This window comes from Drosophila tropicalis, unplaced genomic scaffold (assembly GCF_018151085.1).
Source record: "Drosophila tropicalis isolate 14030-0801.00 unplaced genomic scaffold, ASM1815108v1 contig_158, whole genome shotgun sequence".
Lineage (NCBI taxonomy): Eukaryota > Metazoa > Arthropoda > Insecta > Diptera > Drosophilidae > Drosophila > Drosophila tropicalis.
This window is the reverse complement of record NW_027172602.1, coordinates 1-14,601: the sequence shown is the minus strand read 5'-3', so window position 1 is coordinate 14,601 and position 14,601 is coordinate 1. Positions and strand designations below refer to the sequence as shown.

Here is a 14,601-nt window from a genome sequence, read left to right as displayed (position 1 = left end):
AACGAACACAAGTTTGACATAATGGACTCTAATTTATAGAAAATTTTAACAAAAGCAAACTGAGAAAAAATAATCTAAAATAGTTATACTTACAATAATTTAATTTCCATTTAGTCCATATTAATTTTTTTCATGTTGAAAGAGCCCATCTCTAATTGCAATATTTAGTATTTTTTTACTTGCACCTTTTGTTTGTTGCTACGGTCACTCATTATTTGGGATTTTTATTTTCTTTTTGCACGAAAGAAAGAAAAGTTAGGAGTTTTTTATTTCAACCGTCTGTTTTATAAATAACCCAAAGAGCTAACGGATTGTTGATATTGTGAAGCCTGAAATCGCTTTAAGTAAGTTTCAATTTTTAACTAATATGTGAAACCGGAGCTGTGTGTGTTTTGGATGAAGCCAGAAGCGGCTATCAAGAGGCGCGCGCGGCAAAGCGGTCAGCGACAAGCTGCACACACACACACAACCAACACAAACAACAATTTTTTTTATATCAGTGTATATTAATTTGATTTGGTTTTCTGTTTCAGGCTGGCTAAGCACTATTAGCAATAAAACCGAGCTAGGTTATTTCTTTTGTTTTCATTCATCTTCGTCTCCTACATCCAGTGGCAGCCTGCCAGCCTGTCGTTTAAATCTCCCGAAATCCATCCCCCCGGTCCCTTTCAAGTCCCTCATTAATAACAAACCATGTCGGACTATAGCGATTTAGATCGCCAAATTGAGCAACTAAAACGTTGTGAAATCATTAAAGAAAACGAAGTCAAGGCTTTGTGTGCAAAGGCACGTGAAATCCTTGTCGAGGAGGGCAATGTGCAGCGTGTCGATTCGCCGGTAACCGTTTGCGGTGATATCCATGGTCAGTTCTATGATCTAAAGGAGCTATTCAAAGTTGGCGGCGATGTGCCAGAGAAGAATTACCTATTTATGGGTGATTTTGTAGATCGTGGCTATTACAGTGTTGAGACATTCCTACTTTTATTGGCATTGAAAGTACGCTATCCGGATCGTATTACTTTGATTCGCGGCAACCATGAATCTCGCCAAATTACCCAAGTCTATGGATTTTATGATGAGTGCCTGCGTAAATATGGATCAACCGCGGTGTGGCGATATTGCACTGAAATTTTTGACTACCTCAGCCTGTCGGCCATCATCGATGGAAAGATTTTTTGTGTTCATGGAGGCCTATCGCCATCTATTCAGTATTTGGATCAGATACGTAGCATTGATCGGAAGCAAGAGGTACCCCATGATGGACCAATGTGCGATTTACTTTGGAGCGATCCGGAAGATCAAACCGGTTGGGGTGTATCACCGCGTGGTGCTGGCTATCTCTTTGGTTCGGATGTCGTTTCCCAATTCAATCGAACAAACGAAATTGATATGATTTGTCGTGCTCATCAATTGGTTATGGAAGGCTTCAAATGGCATTTCAATGAGACAGTACTGACCGTATGGTCGGCACCCAACTATTGCTATCGGTGAGTACAAATTGATTGATGAAATGTCCTCAGTGCATTACAAAGTGTTGTTACCCATTCTTAGTTGCGGCAATGTGGCTGCCATTTTGGAACTGAACGAGTACCTGCATCGTGACTTTGTCATCTTTGAAGCTGCCCCACAAGAGAGTCGGGGCATACCTTCCAAAAAACCTCAGGCGGATTACTTCCTTTAAAATTGCAGATCCTTCCTATAATGAGAGAAAAAAAGAAAACCTTTCATGCTTTCCCTTTAAATTTTTTTCGCCCAACACTTGACGATCATTTTTGTTTTCTTAGAAAAACTTCAAAAACTGCCGCCTGCCTATACATACATACATACACCCACACTCTCACATACATATACAACTACATACACATATATATATAATAATAATAAACATATAACTGTAAGAGAATCGAGAATCAATTAAAGCTACACATATTTTATTATGTAAGTCAGTGAGTAGTATTTAGTTAGGGAGAGAGCCAGCCAACAAAAACATTTACTAACAATATATACCTGGAGGATCTGCAGGTCTTGCAGCTATCACCCCCTCCTACCCACCTCTCCCCTAATCTAATTTTTAAAGCGTACTTCATGTCAAATGAGTTTATGTTTTCTATTTTTCCATTCTCCATCTTTCTCAGCGGGGAAATTAAATTGTGTACGTGAAAATTGCATCATCTAGTTGATAATTAAAAACTAAAACAAAAAAAAATAGACATACATAGTTTTAAGTTAGAATAGCAAACACAAAGAAAAGAAAAAAAATATAGATTAAAGAGAGGGAGGAGTAAAGGGAAGAAAAGCGAGCTGAAATTTTTCAGGAGCCAGTAAGCAAAAAAATATTATCACAGATAAATTAACAAAACTCTAATATAATTTTTTTTTTTAAATAATTAAGAGTTTTCTTAGTTTATCTGTAGTAATTATAATAGTAAGACTTTGATGTAAGATAACCAACTTCACCTTATCCTTCCCCTCCTCAAAACAAAAACAAATCCCCCCCACACATACATATACAATAAAATATATATTATACATGCATATACATACATATATAAATTAAAAACCAATAAACAATAATTTTTAGGCCATGTAAATGTGTTACATGAAATTTCCAATTCAATTGCAAGCTGTTCGTATTAAATAACCAGTCTGAATGTCGTGCCAGGCGCCAGTTGGGATATTCTGTTTCTATATGGACAATAATTTCTATGGAAATTTTACGGTTTACTTATAACATTGAAACGTTGTTGGGCCAGATATGTATGTACTTGTCATGCTGCTTCTTCCAAGCTTTTTCATAGGAATTGTGATACATATTGAACCTATCCAAAGGTTTGTTTAGGGTTTCTGTTTATAGATTCTTATGAAGTGAGCACTTTCAGCACAAAAAGTGAAAGACGATTCCATTTATCTTCTAGCCTAATTAATCCAAGTCATAGCCATAGACCCCTGGACCAGAAAATATTGTATTGGAGTAGATCACCAAACTCGTTTCAAGCTTTTGGCTCCTTAAAAAAATAATAAAATTTAAAGAGTTATTGGACTTTTTATTAATATAGTTTTTAATATTGGAAACGTACAAGTATTTACAATAGCAATTTAATTTATTTCATTTTTTTTTTATTTGCAATTATTTGTATTTGAATGTTCTTTGTGTGAGTTTTGCCTTTTAATTAGCGACTTAATCATAAATGATTTCAATTTGGTTTTGGTTTTGATCCGCTCCCTCCCATAAAAAGGGGGCGGTTGGAGAAGGCCTCCCACTCATTGTTCACGGTTTCCATTACTGATTCTTTTTTTTTTTTTTGATTTTACTTAGTTTAAACAATTTCAACATTTTTAACTGCAATACAAAGGAGAAAATTTGTTGCACCTTTCAAAAAAATTTTCCATTAATTTATTCAATTTGTTGTTTTTAGTTATTGTTGGTTTTTTTTTTTTGTTTCACTTCTTTTTTTTATTCGTAAAAAAAGCAGAATTTGTATATTTTTTTTTATTTTTTTATATATATTTTTTTGTTTTTTATAATAAAAAGAATTAAAAATTAACATAAAAACGTTCTGAACTGGTTTGGTTTGATGTTGTTGTTGCTGGTGTTGTTGTTTTTTTGTTTGGGTTTCATATTTTCCTTTCATGAGTGGCTTGCCCAATCAAGCTTTCCACATTTTCTTTTGTAGCTATTCTTTTCTTGTTTTTTAGTTTTTTATTTACTGGTTAGAGCTATTTGTTCCACTACTTGCGCTCCTGTTTTCATTTTTTTTTTCTTCTCTCTTTTGGTGCGGCGTGTCCCCATTTATTTGGCCGCTGTCGTTGTCGTTGTATTACTATGATTGCTGCCATTGTTGGTCCTACGCTGTGTGACGCCACCATCACCAGCACCACCACCTCCACCTCCTGCTGGAGTGGGGTTTACCTTATTCTTGGATCGCCCCGTTCCGCCGTTGGCAACTTTTGTATTCTCAGAACTATCTGTGAGATCCTCACTATCACTGGAACGTATATCACCAGACATCTGTTGGAAAAAGAATATATATGAATTTTAATAATGATAATAACAATATATAAGTATATATATATGAAATATCGGATTTCAGTTGTTGTTGCCCTTTTAGGCCAAGTTACAAAGTTGCTGCGATATTTACAATTATTCATGTTAAGCTGACAATCGAGAAGACTTTCCCATCATTAAATAAAGATATTAGTAAATGAACTGAAGATTTTCCTTTAGTGCACATGCTGATTAATTTTTAGCGCAACAAGCAATAGCAACAAGAACATCAATTTATATGACAACAAACAACTTTGTCCGTACCAAACATACCAGACCCTTTTGCAGAGAGTCAACAACAATTTTTAGAATCATATATGTCCAGATCACGTGCAGCACCAATAGCATTAAAAGCAATGAATTGAATATATAATAGGCTGGGAACATGGGCAGAATGCGTGGTGCCTCCACAGATGAACTATCACAGAGAGAGAGAGAGAAAAGGAGAACAATTCGATTTAATTCTATTTAAAATCCAAAATTTATGATTCTCACCTGTAAATAATCCGTGGATAGAAACCCAAACGTGTGACTATCCATACCACTGTGAATATCGCAAATATGGCATCACATAATTTTTGATAATTGGCATATTTGGTTAATTTTGCTGCCTCCAAGAATATATCAGCGCAATCGTGCACCACAAGTACAAGGGAACCAACACGATGCAAATTGCATACCCAACTAAGAGACATTAACAATAGGGTAACCATATGATGAATAAACATTTGCCAGAAATCCTTTCGCTTCACATCAAAGAATTGGGTACCAGTCAATGACCAATAGAATGACATAGATATCATGTAATACCACCAGATATCATTGCTGACTGACTGTATAAATAGAAATTGAAATAAAAAAATATTATTCCATTATTTCTGTGTGTATGTGTGTGATTTTTACCTGATGGGGATAACCATACCAGCAGCTTTTGACATCCCAGAACCAAGGCTTATCCCATAGGACAATGACACCGAATATAAAGCTATATAGATAGTATATACAGCGCCAAGTATTCTCACAGAATTTGACCAATGTCGATGGCTTATCCTGGGCACGACGTAAACGCCACCAGCGTTCAATTTGACGTTCAGTTAATTCCGTTTGTTTGGACAGCGGAGCCAGCTACAAAGAAAGTATACAATTATAATTACAAGTCCTTTTTTATCGATCGATCTCTAGAGAGAGACAGAGAATATGAGAGTTCTTACCCGTTTATTATCCAATCGCGATGATTTGGCATATGCCGCCTCTAATATAGGAACATTTGCTGCTTTTTTGGGTCTGGAGCTTCGAATACCCAATGACTTGCCAATTGGTGATATCCAAAAGCTAAAAAAAAAGACAGATATGAAATGAATTGTTCAAATTGTTGGCAGAAAAAGAAAAAACCATGTGAGCAGGTGATTAAGTGAGCCACAGGCAGCAAGCAGATCGTTTAATCATATTTCTGATAACACTTTACGACCTTGGCACATTTTGGACTATAAAACCAAGTGCTCTCCTCTCTCTCTCTCTCTCTATAGATATTTTTCAAGTCATGATGGTTTTTTGATTATTTTGCATCATAGTTGATTAAAATTTCATTCGATTTTTATCGATCGAAAGATTAAAAAGTTCCTAAAAGATATAAATATCACTCAAATAGGCAAAACATACCTACATATATATGCGGAATGCGGATATTTTTTGTTTTTGCTTTTGGTTCTAAATTGAAATTCTATCTAGACCTATCTCTCTCTGTTTCTACTTCTCGGCTGCGGTGCGGCACGTGTGAGGCATGTAAAATAAAGGTCTAAAGCCTCCGTCTACATACATAATTAGGCAGCAAAACCCAACAGTTCCCATTCAATAGATGGACAATGGCGTATTGTTTGATTTTTATTTTCGGAAGTTAATTCGTTAATTAAAACATATATGGTTATACCCAACATACGAGACGCTTACAGTGTGTGGATCTGGTGGTAGATAGCACCTACTAGAGGTAGGGTCTGGCTGGAGGCTTCCTTAAGTAGCTTTTTGAATATTAAATAGATGTTCCCGGAATAAATAATATATTGGGGACACATGTGTTTTCTCAAGTTTAAGTTCAAGTTCAAGCAGCAGACTTGATTTAGGGAAAGAGAGAAAAACCAATGCTTAGACTAAAGATACCGACTTCCCTCCTCCATGACCCATTAAATCTCAATTGGTTTTGCCAGATTCATTCAAGTCTTGCTGGACCCGCATTTGGTGTCACAAGTAATTCTTTAAATTAATAATAAATGCTTCAATTTTCAATTAGAATAGAAACGCACCCCAAAAAAAAGTACATCTCCCTTGCCCTCTTCCCTTGCTTTTTCTTTTCTTTTTATAAATTAATTATTGCTGGGTATAGAAAAATATATTGAATTTATGAACTTTAACTGCCCGCCCCTAATGTCAATATCCAATGACGTAAAATGGAAGTTGAGTTTTATGATCGATTTTTACTTTCATTTTACGTCAGAGACAGACAGACCCAAGCCAAGCAACCAACCACACGCACACCTAAATTTTAATAAATATTCAATTTATGGAAATATTTTCTCAAAAACTTGCAACCCCCACCCCTACCGTAAACATATGCATGTATGTACATAAATACATAGGGAATGAACTAATGCTCCAACACTTCATTTTTTTCGATCCCAAAAATCTCAATTTTTATTAGGTTTTAATTAAACTGAAATCTCAAATACTATGGATCGTGATTATACATAGTTTCAGCGTAACTTGCTAGTTCTGTAGCAATCTCTTTTTGGCCCTTTTTATTCTTGGACAATACTGAGAAATTTGCAACCCAATATGCTATGTATTTGAGTAGTTTGAGCAACTGCTACTATTTTTCTTTCCCACTTTCTGTATTGCTTTTTCTATGGAAATTCTGTTTATTGGTTATTGTAACTCCCAACTGGTTTAAGTTACTTTCTACTAAGTGTTCTATTGATATTCTGTTTATATGCAATTTGTTATTGTAATTCCCAACTACTTTAAGTGTAACTGGCTTCTGCTGAGCATTGTTCTCTCTCCTATCTTAGGATAATACGACCTTAACATTTTAATTGAAGTTATAAACATTTTTATACATACGTATCTAGACTTTTGATTTAATGTATTTTAAGTGTATATACTCAAAATTGTTTTGTTTACAAAATTCACACGATTTAGGGCTATAGGCACGCTATATAGTTGCATTCATTCTCAGATTATGTCGTGTGTCTTTTTACCTAGAGTGCACTTCCATAATTTGTTGATCGTGCATTTAATTTTCATGTCGATAAACTGATGCAACTAAAAAAAAAACCTTTGCTATTATTTAGAATAATTATATTTAATTCGGTAATTGTGCACATTTTCTTGTAGTTTGTTGTTGTTGTTGTCGTTGGTTTTTTTTTTTTTTTTTTTGGTGCAATGTACAGACCACGTCCAAAATGCCAACGACTTGTATTTGTCATTTATTTTGTGGTCTGTTATCAGTAGCACTTGAACATATATATGTATGTATACGTATATACTATACTATATATAATATATATATATATATATAATTCGTGTCGTATGTTGTTTGGGGGAATTATTTTCGCTTGTTGATGATAATTCAACACGCCAATGCGGCTGCGACGACAATTGCACACACGATTGGCAGATGGATGAATAGATGGATTGATGGTTACTAATACCATGATCCAAATGGTAAAAATATTGTCTAGGCCGGCTGCTCTAAAATGTTGCTTATGAGTCATTCATTTCACATTTCATTCTGAGAACTTAAAAAACAAAGAAAAAACAAAAAACAATGCTTTTGAATGCTTCAAGTATCAAAATTCTATACGAGGCACGCGAAATTAATCATCGCTGATTATTTTGACTATATTTATCTACATGGAACTTGCGTTGGATGAAAATGTACATATGTATGTACAAACAAGTCAGATTATTTAACTCTTTAAGAACTGATCTTGAATAAAAAAAGTTCAAGTAAATTTTTTTAAGTTTTCTTGTTTTTAATAAAATTGGTCAGAAGTTTTGTGACGCATAAAGGAAGACAAAGGAGAGACCAAAAACTATATACATATATAACCGGTGTGAGATAAACTATGAAAATCATCCAAATCGGGCCACTATATCATTAAGTGCTATACTAAAAATCGATCGAGTTGGAGTATAATTTTAAAATAATATATAGAATATAGATTTCTTAATTATATCCCCAAATTTCAATAAGATAGGATAAATAGAACCCAAGTTACATCAAGTTATTAAGACATTATAGACAGGAAACTTAGTTATTGGTAAGGACTATATAGCCAACTGACTTCCAATCAAACTGCCAATAATTCTTGGGAGTATATCATTATAATGAGACTTTTTTTTTCATATAAAGAAAAAATGAAATAAAAAGAGATGAAAAAATTTACAACGGTATTCAAAATTAAAGATGTATGGTTGTGTGACCTATTGAAAATAGTTTCAAAACTCAAAGTTCTTAAATAATATGGTTAATTTCACATATGTATGCCTGTGTATGTATTTATATATACATTTTTTTCTTCTCTACATAAATATCAAGTGTTAATTGAGAAGCATTTAACCCCCCATTGCTCCACCACAATCATTTGCTTCACTTTGCGCCTCATTCCATCCTTCCAGTTCCCCCCATCCCCTCATATGACGGCAATCGTTTTGGTAGCAACGTAAAGCACGTGCGTTTTGGCCATTGGGCAATCGTTTTTAACCAAATGGCCGAGAAGAAGAATTAGAAGAAAAACAACAAAATGCTAAAGCAGGCAATGGGTTAGGGTAAAAAAATAGCTCACAAAAACGAGTTTAGAATTTGTATTGTATGTGTATTTGGAAAAAAATGGAACTTTTTTGTTTTTCTTCTTGGAAATTTCAATTGCCAATCTAGAGCAGACTAACCCAGTTGGCCGATAAAATGAGATTAGAAGTGTTTGTGTGTGAGTTCGTGTGTATGTATGAATGTGTGTGAGCTGTGTGTGTGTGTGCGAGTGCGTGGAGGGCCATTTAATAATTAACTTGAAATTTTATCGCAAAAGCCGCCCCCACCTCCCACACCCTTTGGCCTCTACTTCTTCCACAACTTTGGCCATTTTTGCTCGAACATCATTAAGGACAACTGCCCGCGGTTTGACCTAAGAATGTTTCACTGTATATACAAATACAGTTATTTGGAAAACTTTTACATATATAGAAAACGAAGAAGAGGAAGAAGTCATCCGTTTGGCAGTGCTGGGTAATGCCTGCTGACTCATAACTGACTGGGGGGACCTGACTCACTCACACACACACAGACAGACGATTACACTGGGACACTTTGGTTATGTAGCTTTGCCATAAAGCAATTGAAAGATAGCATTATCAACATATTTTATACGTAAATCTTTAGTTGGCAAATCTTATCAGCATTTTATGTGAATACATACACGACACACACTCACACACACAATACATTTGCACTATTTCTTGCTCAAGGCGTTTGTGTTTTATTATTTTTTTTTTTGGAGTCGCAAGTCTGATGACATTTGCCATTTAAATATTTCGATATACATGTGTACATATACATACGTACACACAAACACATGCATTCATACATTTGTAGAAAAGAGTAACAAACACAAAAAAAAAAAATATATACATATATCACAAAAATCTGTTGACCCTGAAAGGCAATTCTCGTTTAAGAAGAGACCAGGTATCAGAGACCTCATACCACCACATTAGACTGGACAGCCATGAGAAACAAAAAAGAAACACAAATAAAGCATTTAGTTTTATTATACCTGCGTGTGTGTGTGTTGGCGTTTTAAATTCGACCGTTCAACATATGTACATAGTTTTGAAATTTAAAAGTTGCATGTTTAAAAATGTTGATTCTCATTTTTAAAAAGCTTTCCAAATCTTTGCATTCGAAAACGCAACTGAGAAATTCGTAAAAATAAACTGACTTTACCAACACTATGCAAGCAAATACATAGAACAATTAGCCGGCTGGCAAGCAGGTGGTTTAGTGATGTTTTTTTTACATGCAAATACAATTTCACAAAATTCCATTACCTACAAACACACATATACACATAACAAATATGTAGGAACATATTAAAAAAAACCAAAAATAATAACAAGGTACAGGTTAATTGGCCGATTAATGCCCCAAATAATGATCTTATGCACATTAATACAAAATGGTAAAAAAAATGCAAAAAACGAAAAACACAACACTCAAAGTTTGCAATAGAAATAAATTTAATTTATTTCAAAAATATATATAGTCAACATAGTTAACTTGGCTAATTTAGTTATTTGTATCAAAAAAATATAATTTCCAATGTTTCTCCATCACAATCTCTCAATCAAAATTCAATGGTTGATCTTGAATATTTAATTCGAATGAATACTCTGAAATATTACAAGATGATGATTATTACGAGGATCATACGAGAATTGGCCCAAGGTAAAATTTATTTTAAATAAAGTTCAGTTTGAATCCCTTTTATACAATTTTTTAATTGATAAATATCAGTTTACATTATCCTTCGGCTTTAAGACACTGTGCATAAACATAGACACACATACATACAAATGTACATATACATATGTACATACTAACATCAATATAAATATGTGTGTATGAAGGTGCATTGTGGCAAGGGTGTTTATGTATGAGTGTGTGTGCTCTTATGCCGGGGGTTATGCGGCGTTTTATAAACAAATTTTGATGTTTCATTGTTTTTTTTTCTTTCGTTTAACTAAACAGTTAGTGAGAAAACTATAGGTGCCGAACTGCTCGGATTTCTAGTTCTAATGAAGCCAAGGGAAAACTTAAAGTTGCGGCTTGCCTCACACATACATACAAAGACGCAGGCCCATTCATACACACACACACAAACTCACACAGCACGACATAAAATTGTTGGGCGTTTCCACGTGAGGTTATGTTTGAAAAAAAAAAAACAGATGCATAAAAGTTAACACTCAGAGTTTACTGTACATTGTACATATATGGCAAAGGCACGCCATTGTATTGCATGTGTGTGTGTGTGTGAAAATGTGTGTGGGTGTGTCAATGAAAATTAACAGTAAAACTGAAATAAGCTTTAATTGTAATGAATTGCAATATGCTGCTCTCTCTTTCTCTCTCTCTTACTTTCGCCCTTAATTTCTGTCGAGACCAAAGGAAAAGGAGGTGACCTCTTTCGCTCTAACTCTCTTATTTTTAACCCTCCCGATCACTTGGCGTTCATTTGGTTTGTTTATTCTTTTTGCATAAACTTACCGCTCTAGTGTATAACGGACCAGCATGACAACAGCGGCCAGCGGTATCGGCCATATCAGATCCTTATAATTTGCATGAACAACATCGGGACGTGAACCAGGCGCTATATCCGCCCAGGTTGTATTTGGCGGGAGCCAAACGTGCGTACTCCAAAATGCATTGCTAAACTTATTGATTAAATCCATGATGATGGTGGTGGTGATGGGGGAGAGGGTGTTAGATTGGATTGTTGTGGGGGTGTTGCGGGGGTCTCTAATTGGGGTTACTTTTTATTGACTTCAGTTTTTTTGACTTTTTGGTTTCTACTTGCTTCCTGCTTCCTCTTCGGCTTCCACTTTAACGGGGCAGCTTGTGTTTTTTGTATTCTGTTTTATCGTTGCACGAAATTTCGATTTAAGGTGGCGGCTTGCTTCGTTTCAAAATTCACATACATGTATATAAAACACACAAATTGTTGCCTTTACTTTTTTCTGTTGTTGCCGTCATATGCACATATTTATGTCTAATAATTCATTCTCTTTTCGTTTTTTTTTGTTTGTTGCAATGGAACAGCGGTAGCAGGCATCAACAATTAGTTCACACACTCTCACACACCAAGCACATTTGCGAAAAAAAATAAATAATCATAAACAACGTACCGCCGAAAGAGTTCTTTTTTGTATTAAACAAGAAAAAAAAAGGAAAAAACTAATTTATAAATACACTTGAAAATTTAGAACTGGAAATTTTCTATGTAAGATTCGCTATGTCTAATTCTGGTAGCTATTGCCGCGTTTCTGGCGTATTAACTTAACGACTAAGAATTATTAACTATACGTATATTTTTGCTGTATATATGTATATATATACTATACATATATATGTGTTAAATATGCTAGACACACATAAAACTATTAAAACCGCGCGCACGTTCTTCCGGCAGCGCAGCAAAGTAGAGCTGGGCGTTCCATCGATGTCACTGGTAGAGTGCGATAGTTAAACTGTCATCGCACTTATCGAGCAGAGCGACTATCGAATATATCGATTATCGGATATAGTGGTATTTTCTCGATAGGTATTTTATGGACTATCGTTTTTTTTTAGCCACTGTGGCAAAATAATACGGTGCTGCCATAGCCCGGGGAAAGCGCGATTTAGCTTCTGGCAACACTGGTGACACTGCAAGCAACGTTTATTGTGTATTAATTTTAGTTAAATTCGTTTTTAAGCCTATAGTTTAATTATTTAATTTATTACAATGGCCGAATTTCTGGACTCCGAAGCCGAAGAATCTGAGGTAAAGCCATTTTGGATGGATTTTTATTTGTTAGTGCGAATATTTTGCGTGGTGCATGCTGCTAGCTTGTGTTTGTGTGGGTGCGTGCGTGTGAGCGTATGTGTGAATGCGTGGGTGTTTTGTGTTGGTATTGTATATTTTTCTTTATAATTTTTCATTAATGTTTGTTATTACTCTTTGCAGGAGGAAGAGGAATTGGATGTCCATGAGCGCAAAAAATTAAAAAAGCTAAAGGCCGTTTCGGATAGCAGCGAGGAAGAGGAAGGTGTGTGTTTTGTTCAAGTAGCAGCAGCAGCCGCCTTAATGACAAACAACATTGTGAAATATGTAATCCCCAAACCCTTTTCGCCCCCGTTCCCGTCCCTTTTCATCAAGAAACAATTTGTGGCTGAAAAAGGCGCGAATCGCAAACGAATTGTTTATCAAAGAGCCGCCTTTAATTGTCTACATTATTTTACTTGTTAGTTGTTTACATTCTTTGAGGTTATGTGTTTTTATCTCTGCTGCACGGCAAATTTTTACAAGACTAGAAAATGAACTTACAACAAACACACAAAAAAAAAAAAAAAAACACCAAAACGTCTTTATTTATTATAACTCATTTCTATATCTACTAGACTATCAAATGTGTAGTAACAATGAAGAAAAGATACATGGACCATCGTGTAGTTTATATTTAAGTCTTTGATATTGAAACAAGCCTTATGAATTATAATTTTAGGAGTGTCATAACTCATTTGTCAGACGTTTCGGCTTAAAAGTCTAACTTCCAGCTATATGTATTTGTTAGCACTTGATAGACATAAAGTAGCTAGACGAAAGCATTTTTAATTGATCTGCTAATATCCTATACCAATCAGATATATTATCAAATGCCATTTGAGTGTACTAAATTGTCAATAGGAACATAAAGCACTGGTTCTTTTATTTGTTTGTTTTTTGCTACTTTAATAGTTTGCCGCCAAAATCAATATTTGTATAATTTTTCATTTCATTTTGCAGACGATGATGAGCGTTTGCGCGAGGAGCTTAAAGATTTAATTGATGACAATCCCATTGAGGACGATGCTAGCGAGAATGACTCGGATACGGGAAGTGGCGGCGATGAAGGTGGGGGAGGTGGTAGCGGTAAAAAGCGTAAAAAACATGAAGATGATGATCTCGATGATCGGCTCGAAGACGATGACTATGATTTGATTGAAGAGAATTTAGGCGTTAAGGTTGAAAGACGTGTAAGTAGTATCATTGCTATCAGATTTGTGAAAATTTTCCATTTTCCTATGCATCTCAATTTATATAGAAACGCTTCAAACGCCTAAGACGGATTCATGATAACGAAAGCGACGGCGAAGAACAGCATGTAGATGAAGGATTGGCACGGGAACAAATTGCTGAACAGTTGTTTGATGAGAACGATGAGGCAAGCTCGAAAGTTTTTAAAAAAGGCATATCAAAAATATATAATAATTCTTTTCTAATAGAGTGTCGAGCGTCGCAGTGAGCGTAGTCCTCGTGAGGCTGATGCCTATGATGACGAGGACTCTGAATCAGATGCAGATGATTTTATAGTAGATGACAACGGTCGCCCCATAGCAGAGAAGAAAAAGAAACGTCGTCCCATATTCACCGATGCGTAAGTAGAAAACATTAAAAAAAAAAAAAAAAAAAATAAAACTTACAAGGAATTTAATGTTCGATTTATACGAATTAAAATATTAAAATTCTCTTAAATATCTTCCACAGTTCCCTTCAGGAAGGTCAAGATATTTTTGGCGTTGACTTTGATTTTGATGATTTCTCCAAATACGAAGAGGATGAATATGAAGATGACTCGGAAGGGGATGAATACGATGAGGATCTTATGGGTGCCGATGAAGTGCGAGCAGCGAAAAAGAAGAAATCGCTCAAAAAGAAAGTGTCGAAAAAGACAATTTTTGATATTTATGAACCTAGCGAACTGAAGCG

At 35.0% G+C, this 14,601-nt stretch overlaps 2 protein-coding genes across 3 annotated transcripts; one reads left to right on the top strand and one right to left on the bottom strand.

Moving 5' to 3' along the window:
• Nucleotides 1-188: 188 nt before the first annotated feature.
• Nucleotides 189-2,617, top strand: Pp4-19C (protein phosphatase 19C). Its single transcript, XM_068302492.1, has 3 exons — nucleotides 189-344; nucleotides 534-1,487; nucleotides 1,552-2,617. The coding sequence occupies exons 2-3, from the start codon at nucleotides 694-696 to the stop codon at nucleotides 1,679-1,681; spliced, it is 924 nt and encodes a 307-aa protein (XP_068158593.1). The 5' UTR covers nucleotides 189-344; nucleotides 534-693; the 3' UTR covers nucleotides 1,682-2,617.
• Nucleotides 2,618-3,198: 581 nt separating this feature from the next.
• Nucleotides 3,199-12,304, bottom strand: schlank (ceramide synthase schlank). 2 transcript variants are annotated; one of them, XM_068302939.1, is made up of 6 exons: nucleotides 11,361-12,304; nucleotides 5,257-5,377; nucleotides 4,949-5,170; nucleotides 4,541-4,878; nucleotides 4,310-4,463; nucleotides 3,199-4,009 (listed from the first exon to the last, which is right to left on the bottom strand). In XM_068302939.1, exons 1-6 carry the CDS (start codon nucleotides 11,543-11,545, stop codon nucleotides 3,791-3,793), a joined length of 1,239 nt encoding a protein of 412 aa, XP_068159040.1. In that variant the 5' UTR covers nucleotides 11,546-12,304; the 3' UTR covers nucleotides 3,199-3,790. The 2 variants fall into 2 exon arrangements, with proteins under 2 accessions (XP_068159040.1, XP_068159041.1); XM_068302940.1 differs by having other exon boundaries at nucleotides 4,319-4,463; nucleotides 11,361-12,303.
• Between the last annotated feature and the right edge of the window lie 2,297 nt (nucleotides 12,305-14,601).

Excerpts from the sequence above, each read along its gene's own strand:
- schlank (XM_068302939.1), bottom strand. The coding sequence starts at position 11,545 with ATGGATTTAATCAATAAGTTTAGCAATGCATTTTGGAGTACGCACGTT. Across the intron at positions 5,378-11,360 it reads GTCCGTTATACACTAGAGCG|CTTTTGGATATCACCAATTG; the intron begins GTAAGTTTATGC and ends CTTTTTTTTTAG. Across the intron at positions 4,464-4,540 it reads TATCCACGGATTATTTACAG|TTCATCTGTGGAGGCACCAC; the intron begins GTGAGAATCATA and ends TCTCTGTGATAG.
- Pp4-19C (XM_068302492.1), top strand. The coding sequence starts at position 694 with ATGTCGGACTATAGCGATTTAGATCGCCAAATTGAGCAACTAAAACGT. Across the intron at positions 1,488-1,551 it reads GCACCCAACTATTGCTATCG|TTGCGGCAATGTGGCTGCCA; the intron begins GTGAGTACAAAT and ends ACCCATTCTTAG.